General features: G+C 55.4%; 9 protein-coding genes across 9 annotated transcripts; 7 read left to right on the top strand and 2 right to left on the bottom strand.

The window, feature by feature from the left end:
• Positions 1 to 257: 257 nt before the first annotated feature.
• Positions 258 to 4,416, top strand: BDV59DRAFT_207733 (CobW domain protein; the record flags this gene model as incomplete). Its single annotated transcript, XM_073695058.1, has 9 exons — positions 258 to 593; positions 640 to 807; positions 853 to 1,026; positions 1,073 to 1,318; positions 1,365 to 1,721; positions 2,651 to 2,736; positions 2,790 to 3,071; positions 3,128 to 3,574; positions 3,630 to 4,416. The coding sequence occupies 9 exons, from the start codon at positions 258 to 260 to the stop codon at positions 4,414 to 4,416; spliced, it is 2,883 nt and encodes a 960-aa protein (XP_073548397.1).
• Positions 4,417 to 4,460: 44 nt separating this feature from the next.
• Positions 4,461 to 6,496, bottom strand: BDV59DRAFT_27733 (cytochrome P450). Its single transcript, XM_073696110.1, has 4 exons — positions 6,110 to 6,496; positions 5,615 to 6,057; positions 5,181 to 5,565; positions 4,461 to 5,114 (listed from the first exon to the last, which is right to left on the bottom strand). Exons 1-4 carry the CDS (start codon positions 6,302 to 6,304, stop codon positions 4,500 to 4,502), a joined length of 1,638 nt encoding a protein of 545 aa, XP_073548396.1. The 5' UTR covers positions 6,305 to 6,496; the 3' UTR covers positions 4,461 to 4,499.
• Positions 6,497 to 6,938: 442 nt separating this feature from the next.
• Positions 6,939 to 8,181, top strand: BDV59DRAFT_207731 (SDR family oxidoreductase; the record flags this gene model as incomplete). The annotated part of the gene is made up of 3 exons (XM_073695057.1): positions 6,939 to 7,397; positions 7,466 to 7,859; positions 7,911 to 8,181. The coding sequence occupies exons 1-3, from the start codon at positions 7,064 to 7,066 to the stop codon at positions 8,179 to 8,181; spliced, it is 999 nt and encodes a 332-aa protein (XP_073548395.1). The 5' UTR covers positions 6,939 to 7,063.
• A 159-nt stretch (positions 8,182 to 8,340) lies between these two features.
• Positions 8,341 to 9,459, bottom strand: BDV59DRAFT_193096 (lipase/thioesterase family protein; the record flags this gene model as incomplete). Its single annotated transcript, XM_073692163.1, has 2 exons — positions 8,341 to 9,062; positions 9,114 to 9,459. 2 exons carry the CDS (start codon positions 9,457 to 9,459, stop codon positions 8,341 to 8,343), a joined length of 1,068 nt encoding a protein of 355 aa, XP_073548394.1.
• A 272-nt stretch (positions 9,460 to 9,731) lies between these two features.
• BDV59DRAFT_27679 (flavin-containing monooxygenase) lies at positions 9,732 to 11,553 on the top strand. The gene has a single exon (XM_073696109.1). The coding sequence runs from the start codon at positions 9,903 to 9,905 to the stop codon at positions 11,358 to 11,360; it is 1,458 nt and encodes a 485-aa protein (XP_073548393.1). The 5' UTR covers positions 9,732 to 9,902; the 3' UTR covers positions 11,361 to 11,553.
• Positions 11,554 to 11,697: 144 nt separating this feature from the next.
• BDV59DRAFT_193094 (flavin reductase family protein) lies at positions 11,698 to 12,445 on the top strand (the record flags this gene model as incomplete). Its single annotated transcript, XM_073692162.1, has 2 exons — positions 11,698 to 11,751; positions 11,801 to 12,445. 2 exons carry the CDS (start codon positions 11,698 to 11,700, stop codon positions 12,443 to 12,445), a joined length of 699 nt encoding a protein of 232 aa, XP_073548392.1.
• A 959-nt stretch (positions 12,446 to 13,404) lies between these two features.
• On the top strand, positions 13,405 to 15,514 carry BDV59DRAFT_193093 (putative MFS peptide transporter; the record flags this gene model as incomplete). Its single annotated transcript, XM_073692161.1, has 6 exons — positions 13,405 to 13,711; positions 13,767 to 13,886; positions 13,934 to 14,156; positions 14,206 to 14,574; positions 14,622 to 14,776; positions 14,826 to 15,514. The coding sequence occupies 6 exons, from the start codon at positions 13,405 to 13,407 to the stop codon at positions 15,512 to 15,514; spliced, it is 1,863 nt and encodes a 620-aa protein (XP_073548391.1).
• Positions 15,515 to 15,936: 422 nt separating this feature from the next.
• On the top strand, positions 15,937 to 16,803 carry BDV59DRAFT_201795 (BTB/POZ domain-containing protein; the record flags this gene model as incomplete). The annotated part of the gene is made up of 3 exons (XM_073693893.1): positions 15,937 to 16,022; positions 16,080 to 16,383; positions 16,447 to 16,803. 3 exons carry the CDS (start codon positions 15,937 to 15,939, stop codon positions 16,801 to 16,803), a joined length of 747 nt encoding a protein of 248 aa, XP_073548390.1.
• Positions 16,804 to 17,170: 367 nt separating this feature from the next.
• Positions 17,171 to 18,729, top strand: BDV59DRAFT_207727 (UbiD family decarboxylase; the record flags this gene model as incomplete). The annotated part of the gene is made up of 2 exons (XM_073695056.1): positions 17,171 to 18,138; positions 18,193 to 18,729. The coding sequence occupies exons 1-2, from the start codon at positions 17,176 to 17,178 to the stop codon at positions 18,727 to 18,729; spliced, it is 1,500 nt and encodes a 499-aa protein (XP_073548389.1). The 5' UTR covers positions 17,171 to 17,175.
• Positions 18,730 to 18,886: the final 157 nt, after the last annotated feature.

The raw sequence follows: 18,886 nt of genomic DNA, 5'->3' as shown, positions 1-18,886 counted from the left end.
CCAGCTCTCCACAATCTTGATGCGGAGACAGACGGAGCTTAACCACCAAATCTACTTCTGACGGCTCAATCCCGACCGGGGCATAGACCAATTGACTGCGGATCTCAATTGAGTCCTCTGACAGGCGGAGAAATTCCCAAATGATTGTGATGCTGATCGATATTGAATTGGAGCACAGACGGTCTCCAGACCCTCATAAAAGGAGATAAATTCCAATGAGCTGAGAATCACAGTTAAGAATTCACCGACTCTCCACCATGAAGTTCTTTACCGCTGCTCTTCTCGCAAGCGCTGTCAGCGCCTTCGCTGTGGACGGCGTCCTCCCCGGGGCGCGGGTGATTCCAGCCAAGGAAACCCACGAGTTGAAACGCGTTGGCGCCCACCATCATAAGTATCACGATCGTCGCACCGTCACCATTCGGTCGTCACACAATGATACCGACGATGTTTCCAAAGACTTCCTCTGGGGCATTTCCCGGGCGAATCATGGCGGACGACTGCTCCTGCAGAAGGGCAAGACGTACGTCATTGGCAAGAAGCTCGATCTGACCTTCTTGAACAACGTCGAGGTGCAATTGGATGGAGAGCTCAAGGTATTTATTGCCCTAGCAGTGGCTTGCATATGAGCTGACGGTGCAGTTCACCGATGATGTTCCCTACTGGCAAAAGAACAACTTTTACTACAGCTTCCAGAAGTCGATCACTTTCTGGAGATGGGGTGGAAAGGACATTAAGATCTTTGGATCTGGTGTTCTCAATGGTAATGGGCAACGGTGGTACAATGAGTTTGCTGGGCAGGAGATTCTGGTAGGCTCACTCAACGGGATTGAAGACTCTGGCTCATACTTTCAGGACCCTGACAACACCTTCTACCGGCCTATCCTTTTCTTGACTGAGAATGCTACTCGAGTATCTGTCGAGGGTATCACGCAGTTGAACTCGCCCTGTTGGACAAACTTCTTTGTCGGATCAAACGACATCTCGTTCGACGACGTCTACATCAACGCTTTCTCTACGAACGCATCAGTGAGTCGACTGCTATCTTTCTGCATGTAGCAATCTGACAATGTAGGCGCTCCCTAAAAACACCGACGGCTTTGACTCGTACAACGTCAAGGGACTCACTGTGACCAACACCCGAGTGAACGTGGGCGACGACTGCTTCTCGCCCAAGCCCAACACCACCGACATCTTCGTGCAGAACCTGTGGTGCAATGGTACCCACGGTGTCAGCATGGGCAGTATCGGACAATATCCAGGTGTGATGGACATCATCGAGAATGCATATATCGAGAATGTGACTCTGCTGAACGGAGAGGTATGGCCACAGCTTTGCCCGGATTGGCCGTTGCTAACACCCCCAGAATGGAGCCCGTTTGAAGGCCTGGGCCGGCCAGGATGTCGGGTACGGGCGCATCAACAACATCACCTATAAGAACATCCACATTGAAAACACCGACAACCCAGTGGTGCTGGACCAGTGTTATTTCAATATCGACGCGGCGACTTGCGCCAAGTACCCGTCCAGCGTGAATATCACCAACATCTCTTTCGAGAATATCCACGGCACTTCGTCTGGCAAGGAGGGTAAGGTGGTGGCGGATCTGGTCTGCTCGCCCAATGCCGTGTGCTCGGACATCCATCTGGCCGATATTGACTTGACCAGTCCGGCGGGCAGTCCACCAGTTATCATCTGCCAGGGTATCCAGGGTGACATTGGTGTAGAGTGTCAGTCGTCGACTAACTCGACCTCGACGAAGCGGTAACGGTGTATACGGTAGTGCTGGACCCGCAACTATGACCACTCATGTTGGGAATCTATGTATAAATAAATCATCATAAGTATAAGCATATTTTCTCCATTCCAACTACTATACTGAATGTAAATCACGTCGTTGTTAAACCATAATAGACAGGTTTTTCACCCCTTTTTTGACATGATCCAGTCATTTATACAATTCGAACGATTCTGTAATTACAATGTCCTTACTTAGGTATGCTTTTTCCGCTTAGTTCTACAGAGAGACGGGCATTGATAATTGGATCCAGAGTACTAATGAGAATTATATGGTGGTTTAGTATGCTGTGCGCAAACGGGTAATCATCGTGATCGCCGTGACACCCTGCAGGCCGTCACCCGGTATTATAATCAGAACACGCATAATATATCGCGACCACGCCCCACCCCAACGACAAGAACAACCAGAGACCTATTCTCTTCCACATAATATAGTCGACCAAACAGCGCATAATCAACCCAACCTCATTCGAAGATGGGGACCTTGGCTACGGGGACCCTGGAGACTCCCCACCAAAGTACCTTGGAGTCGTCTGGATAGACACCGGGCCAATCACACTGTCGATTATCAATGCTGCATGTATGTATAGAGGACACCTTGGGGACAAGCTGCCATCCTTGTATACACAGATGAGGACTATATAAAGACCAGACGCAAGCGTGTAAAAGTATTGCTCTTGTTGCTTCTTACCATACGCCAAAATGACCATCAACTCGGGCCCCGAATCCATATCCTTCCCAGTCACAAGCCAGCCGGGGGGCAAAAAGCCTCGCCAACTGCCAGTGACCCTTCTATCAGGTTTCCTGGTAAGGCTCCTGACCCGTCTGCGTCTACCATGCTAACAATACCAGGGAAGTGGCAAGACCACTCTTCTTGAGCACATCCTCCAGTCAGATCATGGCTTCCGCATCGCTGTCATTGTCAATGACATGAGCAGGTATACTCGATGCAACTCGTCCTTCATCCACTGAGCTAACGAACATACAACAGCCTGAATATCGACGCCACCCTCATCAAAAACCACCGCGTCTCCCAAACCAAAGAGAACCTCATTCAGCTGCAGAATGGCTGCATCTGCTGCACACTCCGTGGGGACCTTCTCTCCGAGCTGGCTCAGCTCACACACCAAGAAGACGTGCAATACGTCGTCATCGAAAGCACCGGCATCAGCGAGCCAATGCAGGTCGCCGAGACCTTCACAGCGGAGTTCAGCTCGGCCCTCCTAGAGGCCGACGTCGCTAACGAAGATGAGCGAAAGATTCTGGACCAAATGTGCGTGACCGACCTGACCCCCATCCACCGGAATACCGTATACTAACCCCACGCAGAGTCGAACTGGGCGGCCTGCACACCCTCGCCCGCCTCGACACAACCGTGACCGTGATCGACGCCTTCAACCTCCTCTCCAACTTCGACACGGCCGAGTTCCTCTCAGACCGGTACGGCGAGGACACAGTACCGGAGGACGAACGCACGATCTCCGACTTGATGGTCGACCAGATCGAGTTCGCGGACGTGATTGTCGTCAATAAGATCGAGACCGTGCGGGAAGACACCCGCGACCGTATCCGCTCCATCCTTAAGCTGCTCAACCCGGCCGCGAAGGTGCTCGAGACGAGCTACTCCCGCGTCGATGTGCGCGAGATCCTCGACACGGGGCGGTTTAACTTCCTCAAGGCGGCGTCTGGCGCGGGCTGGCTGCGCAGTCTACATGAGATGACCAAGCGAGAGACGGGGAATGGGGAGCGCTTGGCACCGGTTCCGGAGACGTTGGAGTATGCATCCCTCCTGATTTTATCGGGTTGTGGCAAACGATGCTAATGAATGCAGGTACGGCATCAATAATTTCGTGTATAGAGCCCGACGGCCGTTTCACCCACGCCGGTTGTTTGCACTTCTGCATGATAAGTTTATTATCCTACAGAATGCGGGCGACGAAGATGAAGACGAAGAAGACGACGAGGAAGACGAAGACATGGACGAAGATGACGAGGAAGAGGAAGAGGACAGCGACGGCGAAGTCACCGACTTCGCCCAGCAAGACCCCGAGAAAATCCTCGCCAACAGACGGGAGAATCCGGTGCTCCGGCCAATCCTACGGTCTAAAGGCTTCTTCTGGCTCGCTACGCGGCCGTATCAGTTCGGCGAATGGAGCCAGGCTGGCGGCATGCTGACCGTCGGCTGCGGCGGGCCTTGGTTCGTCGAAGTGCCGGACGAGGCGTGGCCAGAAGATGCCGACGTGCGGAAGTCGATTGAAGACGACTTTGAGGGCCACTGGGGCGATCGACGCCAGGAAATTGTCTTTATCGGAGAGGGGATAGACCAAACGGCCATCACAGGGCTCCTTGACGAGTGTTTGCTGACAGAGAAGGAGATGGCGAAGTGGGAGACGGTTATGGAACGGCGTGCATCCAAGACGGAGACGCAGGAGGCGATGATGGGGCTATGGGAGGACGGTTGGGAGGGATGGCCATCCCCTGAAGACGCCGATGAAGACGAAGAAGATGCAGCTGAGACGATGCAAGGCAAGCATCGGATCAGTGAGCATCTAGGACACAATCACGCTCATGGGCACGGGCATTCGCATGGGCATTCGCGAAAGAAGGTGCGGTCATGAGTCTGGCTTGAACATCAAATGTATTATTATAGTCATGGAAAAAGCATCATTATCGTTACAGGTCATAAACAAAAGCAGCAAATCTACCACTCGTCCACGCGGGCCATTCTTAGATGCATGCCTTCCACCGGCTTCGTCGTCACAGCGCCAGCAATATGAATCTCTTGCTTTGGATCCTGCATCTCGAAGCGGAATCGTCCCACGACGCCGGCCAGCACACACCGCAGCTCGGCGCGCGCAAAATCCTTCCCGATGCACGACCGCTGGCCATGCAGGAAGGTGATCTGCGCGAAGTTGGTCGACGCGCCGCCGGTGTGGTTGACGACGGAGTTACCGTTCTTGTCGGTGTCAATCCAGCGCTCGGGCTTGAACTGCTCGCCGTCTGCGCCCCAGAACTCAGGACTCCGGTTAATGGCATACGGACACAGGATAATCCTCGTGCCCTTGGGGATGTGCTTGCCGGCGACGGTGGTGTCGCGGATGGCCTCGCGCAGGGTGACCGGGACGGTCGGATACAGGCGCAGCACCTCCTGGCAGACGCCGTTGAGGAGCGGGAGAGTCTCCAGGTCGGACCAGGTGATGGGATGGTTCCCGGAGGGGATGCGCTCGCGGATCTCGGCACGCAGGCGTTCCTGGACGTCGGGGTTTAGGGTGAGCAGGTAGCAGGCCCAAGTGAAGGCGCTGGCGGTGGTTTCATGCTAGGAGATGTTAACACTAGATTGTATAAAGGGGAGACAATTGGTTGTTGGGGGGGTGGTGCGTACTCCGGCAGCGAGGAATGTCAGCATCTGGTCAACCAGCTCGTCGTCGGTGAAGTCGCCTCCCAGCATCATCGTGCCGAGGATGTCAGCCTCGAGCTCCTCGGCGGTGGCCTTGGTGGCGGTGATGGTGGTGCGCTTCTCGCGCACAATGTCCTTGCACAGATTGCGCAGGAAGGTGGTCGTGTCTGCGATGACCGAGTTCAGCTGCCACGGGAGGCGCTGCGCAAGCCACTGCGGCAGGACGAAGTTGACAGCAAGGAAGAGCATCTTCTCCTTGGTGGGCTCCAGAATGGCCAGGAAGCTGTCGGCAACCTCGTTCTCCGCGTTCTGCAGGGAATTGAAGTCTCTCCCCATGGCGACGGGGCCAATGACATCGAGGGTGAGACGACTATCATGGTCGTTAGCGTACGAGCAGGGACAGGAGAGAGTAAACGTACCTTGCCCACACGCTCATTTCGATCTTGCCTTCGCGGCTGTCGGACGATCCCTCCATTGGGTTCAGCGCCATCTCCTTCTCCAACTCATCCATGAGCAATCCGGTCTTCTCCCACATGAGGGAGTACATGGCGCGGATGTTCTTGAAGTTGAAGGAGGGCAGCAGTGCCTTGCGCTGTTTCTTGTGGGCCGGACCCTCGGACAGGATGAGGCCGAAGCCGATGATGCGGGCAAGGAACTCGCGGGCTCGCGGCGGCTTCTCGAAATCGTAGGTATTGGTGCTCATGATGTCGAGGAGAGCCTTGTGGTTGGTGGCCAGCAGGAAACTGGTGTTCAGGACGTTGCGAAAGTGGATGAGACCGTCGTTGGGGATGGTCTTCATCCACTCCAGTGGCGTACGACCACGCGGGTCGTCGAAGATGATGCGGGCATTATTGAGATTTCCCTGTTTTGCATTAGACATTGCTGTCGATAGGGATTAGGGTGAGGATATTTACCGGGACCGTCGGGAGATGACGCAGCGGAGTGATGAAATACGGGTAGATGAGGATGTTGTAGACGGCGAGAAGCGCCAGATTGACGCCAAATGCGCCTAACGTTACGGTGCGAAAGGTCGAATCGACCAGATAAGTGCGCTGAAGGAGAAACCCCTCTAACAGGGAGAGGAGAACGGTGGTGAGGAATGTGTCCATGGTGAGGCTGTATAAAGCATAGATGGAAAGAAACCCTAGAATCCGGGGTATGCGGAGGATATGTACTCGGACTGTGGGTTCAGAGGAATTTTTATGAATTAATCTCCATGATCCATCAAATCATACGCTGTCTTGTGCAACTGGGTCATCTCGGATGGAATAGTTGGACGGCTCCACGGATCGGCAGCCTCGGTTAGAGTCGAGAAGAAGCATCACGATGGCATAGCCTGTTCATGATGGCTCTAGGCAGCCAGAATCAGGCTCTTTGTTTCTAATCATGAAGTTTCCCCTGCCGACTGCAGAGGATTGCTGCTGGGATGTTCCCCTCCGCACGACGTCAGTGATCGCCATGTGCTGCTCTTCCATGTGAATCCACATAGACCCATGGGGCTACGAGCCATGGAACTGGACCAGCGCCGTCGATCGCCCCCGGTTGCAGTAAGCAGCGCGATGGATCAGGGGAGATTGTTGGGAAAAAAGAGTGAAATTGGCTGGCAAACCCCAGATCATGGCGAAGAGGCAGAGAAATTCTCTCCACCTCGGCTTCGCAATCCTTTCCCAAAAGGGTAATCAACTCGTACCCTAACTGCCCCCAGCTGTCACTCCTCGACTTCACTGGGACGACATCCACGTGAAGCTGCCTCGGTGCTAACTAGCCGGTTTTCAATATAAGTTACCGCCAGAGCTTCTGCGCATTCCTCACATCATACTACATTCTGATATCATATCTCCGCCTTCGCCACCACAACTCACCTCGCCATGTCTCTCGATCAGTCCCTGCAGTTCTGCAACCAGTGGTTCCAGACTGCTCTGTCGCATCTCCCTCCCAATGTGCAGTCCGCCGTGCTGCACCCGCTGGTCCCAAAAGCGCTGACCGCATTGCTGGCGCTGGGCATCGCCCGCCACACCAACCGCACCCTGTCCAGATGGAGCGCAAACGCGTGGCAGGGCGCCGGCCGGTGGGATAATGCTCGCGAGCTGGTTCTGCTCACTGGCGGCTGCAGTGGAATCGGCAAGCAGGTCATGGAGGATCTGGCCAAGGAGGGAGTGCGCGTTGTGATTCTGGACATCAACGAGCCATCGTTCACCCTGCGTAAGGCGTCCCCAATGCTTCCGGACACCTCTTCATGAAAGCGCTGGACGAACGCTAACATCGCACAGCTGCCAACGTCAGCTTCTACCGCGCCGACATCACTTCCTCTGACAACATCCACGCCGTCGCGGAGCAGATTCGCGCGAACCACGGCGACCCGACGGTGATCGTGAACAACGCCGGAGTCGGCCACGACGGCACCATACTCGACGAGCCCGAGGCCAAGATCCGCCAGACGTTCGAGGTCAACATCATGTCGCACTTCTGGATGGTGCGCGAGTTCCTCCCCAGCATGGTGAAGAACAACCACGGTCATGTCATCACCGTGGCCAGCATGGCCAGTTTCGTCGCGCTGGGCGAGATGGCCGACTATTGTGCTTCCAAGGCCGGTGCGCTGGCTTTCCACGAGTCGCTTACGCAGGAACTGCGTCTGTGGTATAACGCGCCGAAGGTGCGCACGAGGTATGTAGCGTCTCCGAGGGGTTGTGAAGGGACCTGGGCTGACGTATCTAGTGTGATCCATCCCCTCTGGGTTCGCACTCCGATGATCCAGCAGTTGACCGACGCCGGCAAGGAGTTCAAGCAGCCGGTGCTGACTCCCCAGAAGGTGTCGGCTGGTATTGTCAAGCAGATCCTCACTCAGAGCAGCGGCCAGGTCATCCTGCCCGAGTACTACCATGCGGCGAGTCTGGTGCGCGCATTCCCGACGTGGATCCAGGAGCATGTGCGCAAGGTGGCGTCGATGGATCTGCGGAAGCTGCGTGAATGGCAGAAGAAGCAGTAGATAGGGTTGGGTGCAGATAGACACGAATCATGTTTCAATAGTTTAATGTAGATACCATTATACAGATGAATTACACGGGTTGTATTGCAGCATTTTCCAGTATGGGTATCTTGGATTTATAACCTTGGAACCATATATCATGTAACAATATAAGCATCATTAAATAGTCTCCCGCAACCAAGTCTTCACACGCTTCCCCTGCGCTGTCTCCGTCCGGTCTCCAATGTACAGGTTATAGATCGGGGCCACATGGCCCTCGCGCTCGCCAACGCACAGCTCCACCTCGGGGAATCCCTCCTTCAGCTTGCCAACAAAGTCCTGCACGATAGGGAGGAGGATCTCCGCGCCACCGGCCGTGACCAGGATCTTCTTGACCGGGAACGTAGTGTACCAGTCCGTCGGCGCGGTCGACAGATCGGTGTAATAGTCGCGCTTAGACGTACCCAGATAGGCACGCGACCAGGGACCTGCGACAGCCGGGGTGATGAGATCACCGCGTGAGTCAATCTCCTGTTCGGAGAAGTCGGCCTCCAGGAAGGTCCAGGGGGCGATCATGACGGCGCCGGCCAGCAGGTCTGACACGGGCACCGGGTCGATTTCAGGATGCGGGTGCGCCAGATGAGAGAGCACGCCGCCGACGAGATTGCCACCGGCGGAGTCGCCACCGAGCAGGACGCGATGCGCCGGACGCCCCGTCTTCTCGAGCACGTAGCGCACGGCGGCGACGGCCTGTCGCAGCTGCGTGGGATAGACGGCGTGCGGCGAGAGAGTGTAGGTCAATGCGAAAACGGCGAGGGATTTGCCTGACTTGTTGCTTTCGGCGATAAGCTGCGAGAAGAACTCGAAGTAGCCCAGGTTCGAGGGGAGCGCGAATCCGCCGCCTATAGTCCGTTAGGATGTTGGAAGTGTTCGCATTACGGCGGGGAACATACCGTGGAACCAGACGAGGACGTTCTCAGCATTGCGGTCCCCGACCCAGTGTCCCAGACCCCCATGGCCCAGGTCAATGGTATCGGCGGTCTTCTTGGCTTTGCGCACGTACAGGTCATAGACCTTGTTGCTGGGAGGCATGATATACTGCATCTGCGCGATGCTCATGCGCGTAGTGGCCTTGCGAAAGATCGCATAGCCCACATGCAGCAGCCAGGACTTGGGATACTTCTTGGACCTCCAGAGACCGGAGAACATGGCCCACACGACGGTGAGCGCGACGGAGGTCAAGGCCGGGAGGAAATCGAGCTTCTCCCGGAGGGAGAGGGGGATGGCGGTGTTGAGCATGGTCGCGATGGGAGCGATGGCATGATGCGACCCCGACGAGCACTGAAAGTCGTAGTTATACGAGACCGACGTGTGGAGGGAGACGAAGTTGGGGAAATTCATGTGAGTCGCAACGATTGCCCAAAAAGGAAATACGCGACTCCACTGACGATCATCCTCATTTTCTTCGTCCACCAACGTGCACTGCGTCAACTCCACCACAACGAACGCCTGCAGACCAGACCTCGGTTCGTTTGTGCCTGCGATTCTCGCGCCTATTTAGATCTCCAGATTCTCCCCAGCTTTTTTCTGCTCGCGACGCTTGCTCTTATAGGAATGCAGAACGTTGATGCCCCTGACCGAGGCATGTGAACTGTCGCCATCACCACTCTGCTCTATATAATATCGCCCCAACTCTGCTTCTCTGCCTCGTCAGTTCTCCTTCACCCTCTTAATCCTTCATCATGGCCGACTACGACGTTGTCATCGTCGGCGCCGGCATCTCCGGTATCAACGCCGCCTACCGTCTGCAATCGCAATTCCCCAACCGCCGGTATGCCATCCTCGAAGCCCGTTCCAGTCTGGGAGGCACTTGGGATCTCTTTCGCTACCCCGGCATCCGCTCTGATTCGGACCTCTTCACGTTCGGCTTTGCCTGGCATCCCTGGGATCAGGGGAACCCCATCGCCGACGGCTCGGCTATCGTCAAGTACCTGAACAACGCCGCCGAGCAATACGGCATTAAGGAGAACATTCTCTTCGAGCACCGGCTGATCGGCGCCGACTGGACCTCCGCCGACCACAGCTGGTCGCTGACCGTCGAGCACGCTGGGGAGACCCAGTCGATCTCCGCGCGCTTCATCATCTTCGGTACGGGATACTACGACTACCACACTCCCCTGCAGGCAGAGATCCCCGGACTCGACCAGTTCCAGGGGCAAATCATCCACCCGCAGTTCTGGCCCGAGGACCTGGACTACCAGGACAAGAAGGTCGTGATCATCGGCAGTGGCGCCACGGCGATCACGCTGCTCCCCAAGATGGCCGAGAAGGCCTCGCACGTCACGATGCTGCAGCGCAGCCCGACGTACATCCTGTCCCTCCCCAACCGCCGTCGCACGCTGCTCAGCTACATCCTCCCGGCCGCCCTCCACCGCAAGATCCAGCGTCTCAGCTGGCTGATCACCTCGCGGTGGTTCTTCCTCTTCTGCCAGACGTTCCCCACCCTCGCCCGCTTCATCCTGCGGCTCTCGGTCAAGAGCCAACTCCCCCGCCACATTCCCCACGACCCGCACTTCCGCCCGCGCTATAACCCCTGGGACCAGCGTCTCTGCGTGTGTCCGGACGGCGACTTCTTCAAGAGTCTGCACACGGGCCGCGCCAACGTCAAGACCGACACCATCCGCTCGGTGACGCCGTCCGGCATCGACCTGAACTCCGGGGACGCGCTCGACGCGGACATCATCGTGACGGCGACGGGGCTGCGGCTGCAGATCGCGGGCGGCACGTCGTTGAGTGTCGACGGCATTCCGCTGCACCTGCACGAGAAGTACCTCTGGCACGGCATTATGCTGCAGGATCTGCCCAACGCCGCCTTCGTGATCGGCTACACCAACGCCTCGTGGACCCTCGGAGCGGACGCCACCGCACAGTTCCTGTGTCGGTTCCTCAAGGAGCTCGACCAGCGCGGCGTGCAGGCCGCCGTGCCCCGTCTGACCCCAACCAAGGCGCAACAGCTGCAGCCGCGTCGGCTGCTGAACCTCAACTCGACATATGTCACCAAGGCGGAGGGCGACCTGCCCAAGGCGGCGAACCAGGGTCCTTGGCTACCGCGGGATAACTATCTCGACGATATCAAGTTTGCGAAGAAGGGTCGCATCGACGAGGACATGGAGTTTATGGGGGCGAAGAAGCTGGTCTAGACGCAGTAATGTATATATGTTTGGGAGGGTGTTTTTCTTGTTTTTGCTATGGGTTGGGTTGTCTATGGTCACGGAGTCTATGATATTAGAATATGACGATGATACATTGATTATCTGCTGCGTTGTAAGTCATGTCCATGCCTCGGCCCTGATACATACCGCGTACAGGGCGGTCTGGTTAATACAGTCGCAAAGTCCAACTCGGACTTCGGTTCTCGGATCGACTTCTCCACAATCGGCAGTAGAGCATCGGGGAATTCCCGTTCGATCATCGGATATATAAGCCGTACCGCGGTTGCCGCACTCGACATGATACTTGCTCAACCAGACCAGGAAGATGTACTACGAACCGGGCGTCACTGAGCACAACCTCCCCCATGACCCCTTCAAGGTATGTGTCCCAGCATGAGCGACATATCGAACACGTCTGAGACTCTCAGGCATGCGTGGTCCCCCGACCGATCGGGTGGATATCGACGAAAAACAAGCACGGCCAAGCCAACTTGGCCCCGTTCTCGCAGTTCAACAATCTGACGTTTGATCCGCCGTATGTGATGTTCTCGTCCAACCAGACGGCGGAGGGGGGACGCAAGGACACGGTGATCAATGCCGAGACGACGGGCCAGTTCGTGTGGAATCTGGCGACGTGGGATCTGCGGGAGGCAGTCAACATCTCGGCGCAGCAATTCCCCTACGGGGTGGACGAGTTCGAGCACGCCGGGGTGAGCAAGGAGCCCGCCACGACGATGGACGTGCCCATGGTGGCCGAGAGTCCCGTCAAGTTCGAGTGTCGGTACCACTCCACCGTGCGGCTGCCAGGGAACCCACCGATGGGATCGGTGGACGTGGTGATCGGGCGGGTGGTGGCGGTGCACATCAAGGACGAGGTGTTGACGGAGGGGCGGCTGGATGTGCGCAAGACGCAGCCGATTGCGCGCTGCGGGTATTATGAGTACGCGGTGATCCGGGAGACATTCGATATGGTGATCCCGGGGATGTCGGCGGACGTGCTGTACGGGCTGGAGGGCAATGCGAGGAAGAATCAGGAGCGGGGAAAGGCGGCCGAGAAGACGGAGGAGAAATAAGCCTTGTGTTCCCACGGGAGAAACGGGAAAGAGGGCCTGTTTGATCGAGGAAGCAGGTTGGAGGGGACACAGACCTTTGGGTTCAGCGTCCACCGTAGACACCGTGTAACGGCCGAGGGTCACCTCGACTCGACACGTTTCGGAACCTTGCATGAATGACCAGTATTCTTTATCCCTGTCCGCCGTCACTCTTGAGAATCCAGTACCTCAGGGATCGTCTGATTATACAGTCGCATCTCGTATCAGTGGCGCAATCCTTCGGCCCCGGTCCGGGGTATACCTCCGCCATTCCCAGTCCAGAGATGGGATAGACTTCTGGAAAACCATTAGAGTTACCAAACAATCCCCCGGGGATTGAGCCATGGAGGGTTGCATCCGACCTGCCAGCCAAGGCCGTCGCCAAGGGCCTAATGCTTTGCGCCACCGGTCCGTCACTGGAGGGAGTTGCGCCAAGTTGGACTAACACCTCGGTTGGGCCGTTTCATTTGCGAGTCGGCTTATCATCCTCGTGCTAGAATTGGGGAATTGATAGGGACCCGTCCCTCTGGTCGGGAATGCCCGAGCCATGTCTCTCCAGGGACTGAGGGGATGGAAGCATCTGGACTCGTGAAGGTTAGCCGCAACAGACAAGAAACTAGGGAGACTAAGTCGCCTGGGGCTCGGTTACCAGCGGTGCAGCACCAATTCAGACAATTCTCCGTCGCCTAGGAGGGTAGACGGGGAGGCGAGAGACGATAACAGGGCGAATGAAGTAAATTGATGGGATAATGCGAGGGACTGGAGGGAAGGGAGAAGTTGGATGATGAGAAAAGAAGTCAGCATGAGGTCCAGTCCTATTAATATCACGCGACTTCCCTGCCCTACTTCCCTCCCTCACCTCACCCTCACTCCCTCCTCCTCTCCATCCTCTATCCTCTTCCTCCCTCCCTCCCTCCATCCTCTCTTCTATCCATCCCATCATGAATCCCTCCGACCCCCAGGAGGTCGTCGAGGTCGCCAGGTCTTCCACTGCCTCCCACGAGATGCAGTCCGAGAAGAGAGACCTCGCCTTCGATAAGGAAATCTCCGTCGTTCCCAGTATCCAGGAAGCCACTGCCTCCAAAGAAGGCCCCGCGGGCTCCCACGATGCCCTTGACAAGGTCTATCCCACCGTCGAGGAAATGTCGACTCTGCGTCGCGTCGCCGGCGATATTCCCTGGACCGCGTTCACCGTAGCTTTTGTCGAACTGTGCGAGCGTTTCTCCTACTACGGCACCACTGCGGTTTGTACGTCGCTCATCCGGTAAACATCATCGCAGCCCGGACTAATCTGACCCTCCAGTCGTCAACTTCATCCAGCGTCCTCTGCCCGATGGCTCCACCACGGGTTCTATCACCCCGGGAAATGATGTGCCTGGTGCGCTGGGAATGGGCCAGCAGGCTTCCACCGGTTTGACCTTGTGTATGCGCGTTTCTCCCTGTTTGTCCCACTGTCTCTAACCGTCCCAGTCAATGCCTTCTGGTCCTATATCATGCCTCTGGCTGGTGCCTTCATGGCCGATCAGTACTGGGGTCGTTACCGCACTATCATGTTCTCCATCGGCGCGGCCCTCGTCGGTCACACCATTCTGATCATCTCCGCCATTCCCCAGGTCATTGCCAACCCCAAAGGTGCCATTGCTTGCTTCTCGATCGGTCTGATCATCATGGGTATCGGAACCGGTGGTTTCAAGTGAGTTACTCCAAGTCTTACCAAGGGACCCCCCTAATGGAAGATTCAGATCCAATATCTCGCCCCTCATCGCAGAACAGTACCGTGAGGAGCGTCCCTACATCAAAACCCTGGCCTCCGGAGAGCGCATCATTGTCGATCCGGCTGCGACCGTCTCCCGTATCTACCTGTACTTCTACATGATGATCAATATCGGTTCGATCCTGGGCCAGATCAGCATGGTCTACGCCGAGCGCTACGTCGGCTTCTGGCTGTCTTACTTCTTGCCTACCATCATGTTCATGTTCTGTCCCACCGTTCTGTTCCTCTGCCGGAACAAGTACTATCTGGTGCCGCCGACTGGTTCCGTCTATCTGCAGGCGGGTCGCCTCTGGAGGCTGGCGATGAAGGGTCGCTGGTCGTTGAACCCTGTCAAACTGTACGTGGTCTCCGTGATCTGTTGGAGATCCTTCACTAACAAATCAGGTTCCAAAAAAATCCCAAGCCTTTCTGGGATAGCGTCAAGCCATCCGCGCTTGGCGCACAGAGACCGCAGTGGATGACCTTTGACGATGAGTGGGTGGACGAAGTCGCCCGTGGACTGAAGGCTTGCACCGTGTTCCTGTGGTATCCACTCTACTGTCAGTCAATATCCCCAATCCGCTTCAAACGGCAACTGACTCCATATAGGGCTCGCCTACAATCAGATGTTGAACAACCTCACCTCGCAGGCGGCCACCATGCACCTAGGCGGCGTCCCCAACGACATCATCAACAACCTCAACCCACTGGCTCTGATCATCTTCATTCCGATCATGGACCGTCTCGTGTACCCCTTCTTCCGTCGCATCGGTTTCAAGTTCACGCCTATCAAGCGTATTACCGCCGGGTTCTTCACCGCGGGCCTGTCGATGATCGCCGCCACCGTCACCCAGTACTACATCTACAAGAAGGGCCGCTGCGGCAAGAATGCCAACTTCTGTCTGGATGAGTACGGCTCGCACTCACCCATCTCCGTCTGGGTGCAAGCCCTCACCTACGTGCTGGGCGGTATCTCCGAGATTTTCGCGTCCATCACCTCGCTCGAGTACGCCTTCACCAAGGCCCCCAAGAACATGCGTTCGCTGGTCCAGGCCGTCGCCCTGTTCATGAACGCCTTCTCTTCGGCCATCGGTCAGGCGCTTGTCGGTCTCAGCAATGACCCCCTCCTCGTGTGGAACTATGCGGTGGTGGCCATTCTTGCGTTTATTGGCGGTGCCGGCTTCTGGTTGACCAACTACAAGCTTGACCATCGCGAGGATGAACTCAACCAACTGCCCGAAAGTCGCTACGATATGGGTGGTGCGTCCAAGGTCGATGAAGAGAATGCTGCGCGGTGACCTGAAACGATCTGAACGACATCTAACGTCGATTTTCCTTTTTGTATGAGGGACGAGATACGATAATCCGTGTATTCTTTGATCAGCCTCCTTTTACTCCAGGTCTAATATGAGCGTGATATCTGCTCAGCTGTAATCCTGCGTCCGCTTGCTTCGGGGTGAAAGTAGCACATGAATATAAACATCGTCAATAAGAGGTTCTAAACGCGTACACTCGGGATTCATACTCGCTACTCAGCGCTTGACGTAGTGAATCTATATCCACAACATTGTGTTTCTCACGTGATTATCGTTATACATACATCTTCTGCTGTTGACCACCATCACATCACTCGCTCCTTTAGCTCACCTTGTCTCCTTTCATCCCTCGGCCCAATCCACTGCAGCCATCACATTCCCATCATCAATCTCAGTCCAGCAAAATGACCGACACTGGCCAAGGAACAAAGAGAAAGGCTCTTGACTTTCTCGAAGATTTGTCCATGAAGAAATTGGGCTGCATTGCGAAGTAAGTTCTATACGAAGTAAGAGCCAAATATCCCACTAACGGTAACCCTGTGTCAAGAAGCTTTCATCTAAGCGACAAGTACAGCGACTTGACAATCACCTGCCGCGACAAAGTCTTCCCAGCACATCGTGTCGTCGTCTGTCCTCAGTCCGGCTACTTTGCGCGAGCTTGTGATGGTGCGTCCAAGGTAAAATGTGTCGTGCAGTCATCCTATGAGAATGAATATCCGCTAATCGCGAAGGAATCCTCCGGAAAGATCGAGATTCAGGACTTTGATCCCATCCTCGTCGAGAAAACCCTCGAGTTTCTCTACACAGGGGATTACATCCCGGATCTCAGCACCTATGTCCCACCTGACCTTGTGTTGCCTCTGCCAGCCTCTAAGTCTGAAGAAGAGAAGGCTCCCTCATCTACTCTCGCCTAGGGACAGCAACCTGACCCCTCTCTTGAACCCTGCTTTCACGTGTTGATGTATCAGCAAGGAGCCTATTTTCAGATCCCAGAACTGAAGGTGAAGGCCAAGGATACTTTCGCAAAGACTTTCCTCGTCAATCCCCAGAAAAGATCGCTGGTTGCGGCGATCCAGCAGGTTTATGAATCAACCACCGGCTGGGACGACCTGAAAAAGCTCATGTTGCAGCAGATCGTGGAAAATGCGAAAATCCTTTACAAGGCTAAGTCTCAAGTCATTCCACTCAAGGCGATAAAGGAAATCCCCGAGTTCGCTACTGAAGTAGCCCATTTCAGTCTCTACCGTCTGGGGAACGTGGTCGAGAAATAATGTCGGACCACATCGGGTGCACGATACTTGGGAGTTAGGCCAATCCATGTTAGCAGCGACGCACGAGTTGCATTCAGGGCCCATTCATCCAGTGCGGGGGCAGAACTTTTCTTCTTTGCTAGTCTTGTAAAATATCTTCTTGTTGGAGAAACGCTACAATACGTCTTTTGTTTCTCTCTCGAATTGTATCCGAATTCCGAGCCCGAGCCCGAGCCCGATCCCACTTCGTAACCAATCTCAGTACACCCACAGATAGTAGTACTAACACGTTCCATGAGATCGAAGTTCCGATTTATCCGTAATGCCTATAAAGCTGTCAAGGAGTATCAAAGGAAACACGATATCACAATCGGTCACACGCCTCCCACAAACATGTCTGCGCAACCCGATCTCTGTTTCCGCGCCTTCGTTGACGCCCTTAAGCTGGACAATGATCTCGTTGAGATCAACACGCCAATTGATCCCTATCTCGAAGCCGCCGCAATTACACGACGAGTCTGCGAAACCAACGACAGGGCCCCATTGTTCAACAATGTCACTGGCATGCAGAACGGGCTCTTTCGCATCCTGGGGGCTCCCGGTTCTCTGAGAAAGTCTCCATCGGATAGATATGGCCGCCTGGCGCGCCATCTTGCCCTTCCCCCTACGGCGTCCATGCGGGAGATACTAGACAAAATGCTGTCTGCCAGCACCATTCCTCCGATTGAGCCGACTATTCTCCTCACCGGTCCGTGTAAGGAAAACCGTCTGGATGAGTCTCAAATCGACCTCACGAAGCTTCCAGCACCACTCATCCATCAGTCCGATGGCGGTAGATATATCCAAACATATGGCATGCATGTGGTCCAGACTCCGGATGGCAAATGGACAAACTGGTCCATTGCACGGGCCATGGTGCACGATAAAAATCACTTGACTGGTCTAGTTATCCAGCCGCAACACATCTGGCAGATCCATCAGATGTGGAAGAACGAAGGTCGGGATGTGCCATGGGCGCTGGCCTTTGGCGTGCCCCCTGCGGCCATCATGGCGTCCAGTATGCCTATCCCGGACGGTGTCACCGAGGCCGGCTATGTAGGAGCCATGACGGGATCGTCCTTGGAGCTCGTAAAGTGTGACACGAACGATCTGTATGTCCCTGCGACGTCGGAGATTGTTTTCGAGGGAACGCTTTCCATCACAGAGACCGGTCCGGAAGGCCCATTCGGGGAAATGCACGGCTACGTCTTTCCGGGTGACGTTCATATCGGGGCCAAGTACAAGGTTAACCGCATCACGTATCGCGATAACCCGATTCTTCCGATGTCATCGTGCGGCCGCCTGACAGATGAGACTGTAAGCTATTGTCCCAATGGTCAATTTTTTTGATACGCGTACTCACTCACCCAGCACACGATGATCGGATCTTTGGCCGCAGCAGAAATCCGCAAGATCTGCCAGCAGAATGGCCTTCCCGTTACAGACGCCTTCTCTCCTTTTGAGTCGCAAGTAACCTGGGTTGCCCTGCGGATCGACGCGGCCGGGCTGCGAAAGATGAAAACTACGTCGCAGGAATTTCGCAGAAGAGTGGGAGATCTTGTCTTCAACCACAAGGCGGGCTACACCATCCATCGGATCGTCCTGGTGGGTGACGATATCGACGTGTACGATGGAGGCGATGTTATGTGGGCGTTTTCAACCCGCTGCAGACCCGGAATGGACGAGACTTTCTTCGAGGATGTACGGGGATTTCCCCTGATCCCCTACATGTCGCATGGGAACGGCTCGGCCACCACCGGTGGTAAGGTCGTTTCAGATGCACTGATGCCCACGGAATACACGACTGGGAGAGACTGGGAACCAGCAGATTTTAAAAGCTCATTCCCAGAGGAGGTAAAGCGGAGGGTGGAAGAAAACTGGACTACAATGGGATTTAGTGCGTCGTAAGCGCGGGAATGTCAATATATATCGGACAGTAGTTGTCTAGCTGAGCCTACACAGAAACTATAAGACCTTCACCAAAACGAGCTGATTCCTGTAGCGACCGTAAATTTACAAATCCAAACCTCTTGCACTCAACATCAAACAATAACTTCTCTAATCC

Source organism: Aspergillus ambiguus, assembly GCF_047715705.1.
Source record: "Aspergillus ambiguus strain CBS 117.58 unplaced genomic scaffold BDV59scaffold_14, whole genome shotgun sequence".
Lineage (NCBI taxonomy): Eukaryota > Fungi > Ascomycota > Eurotiomycetes > Eurotiales > Aspergillaceae > Aspergillus > Aspergillus ambiguus.
This window is presented reverse-complemented; position numbering and strand designations above follow the sequence as displayed.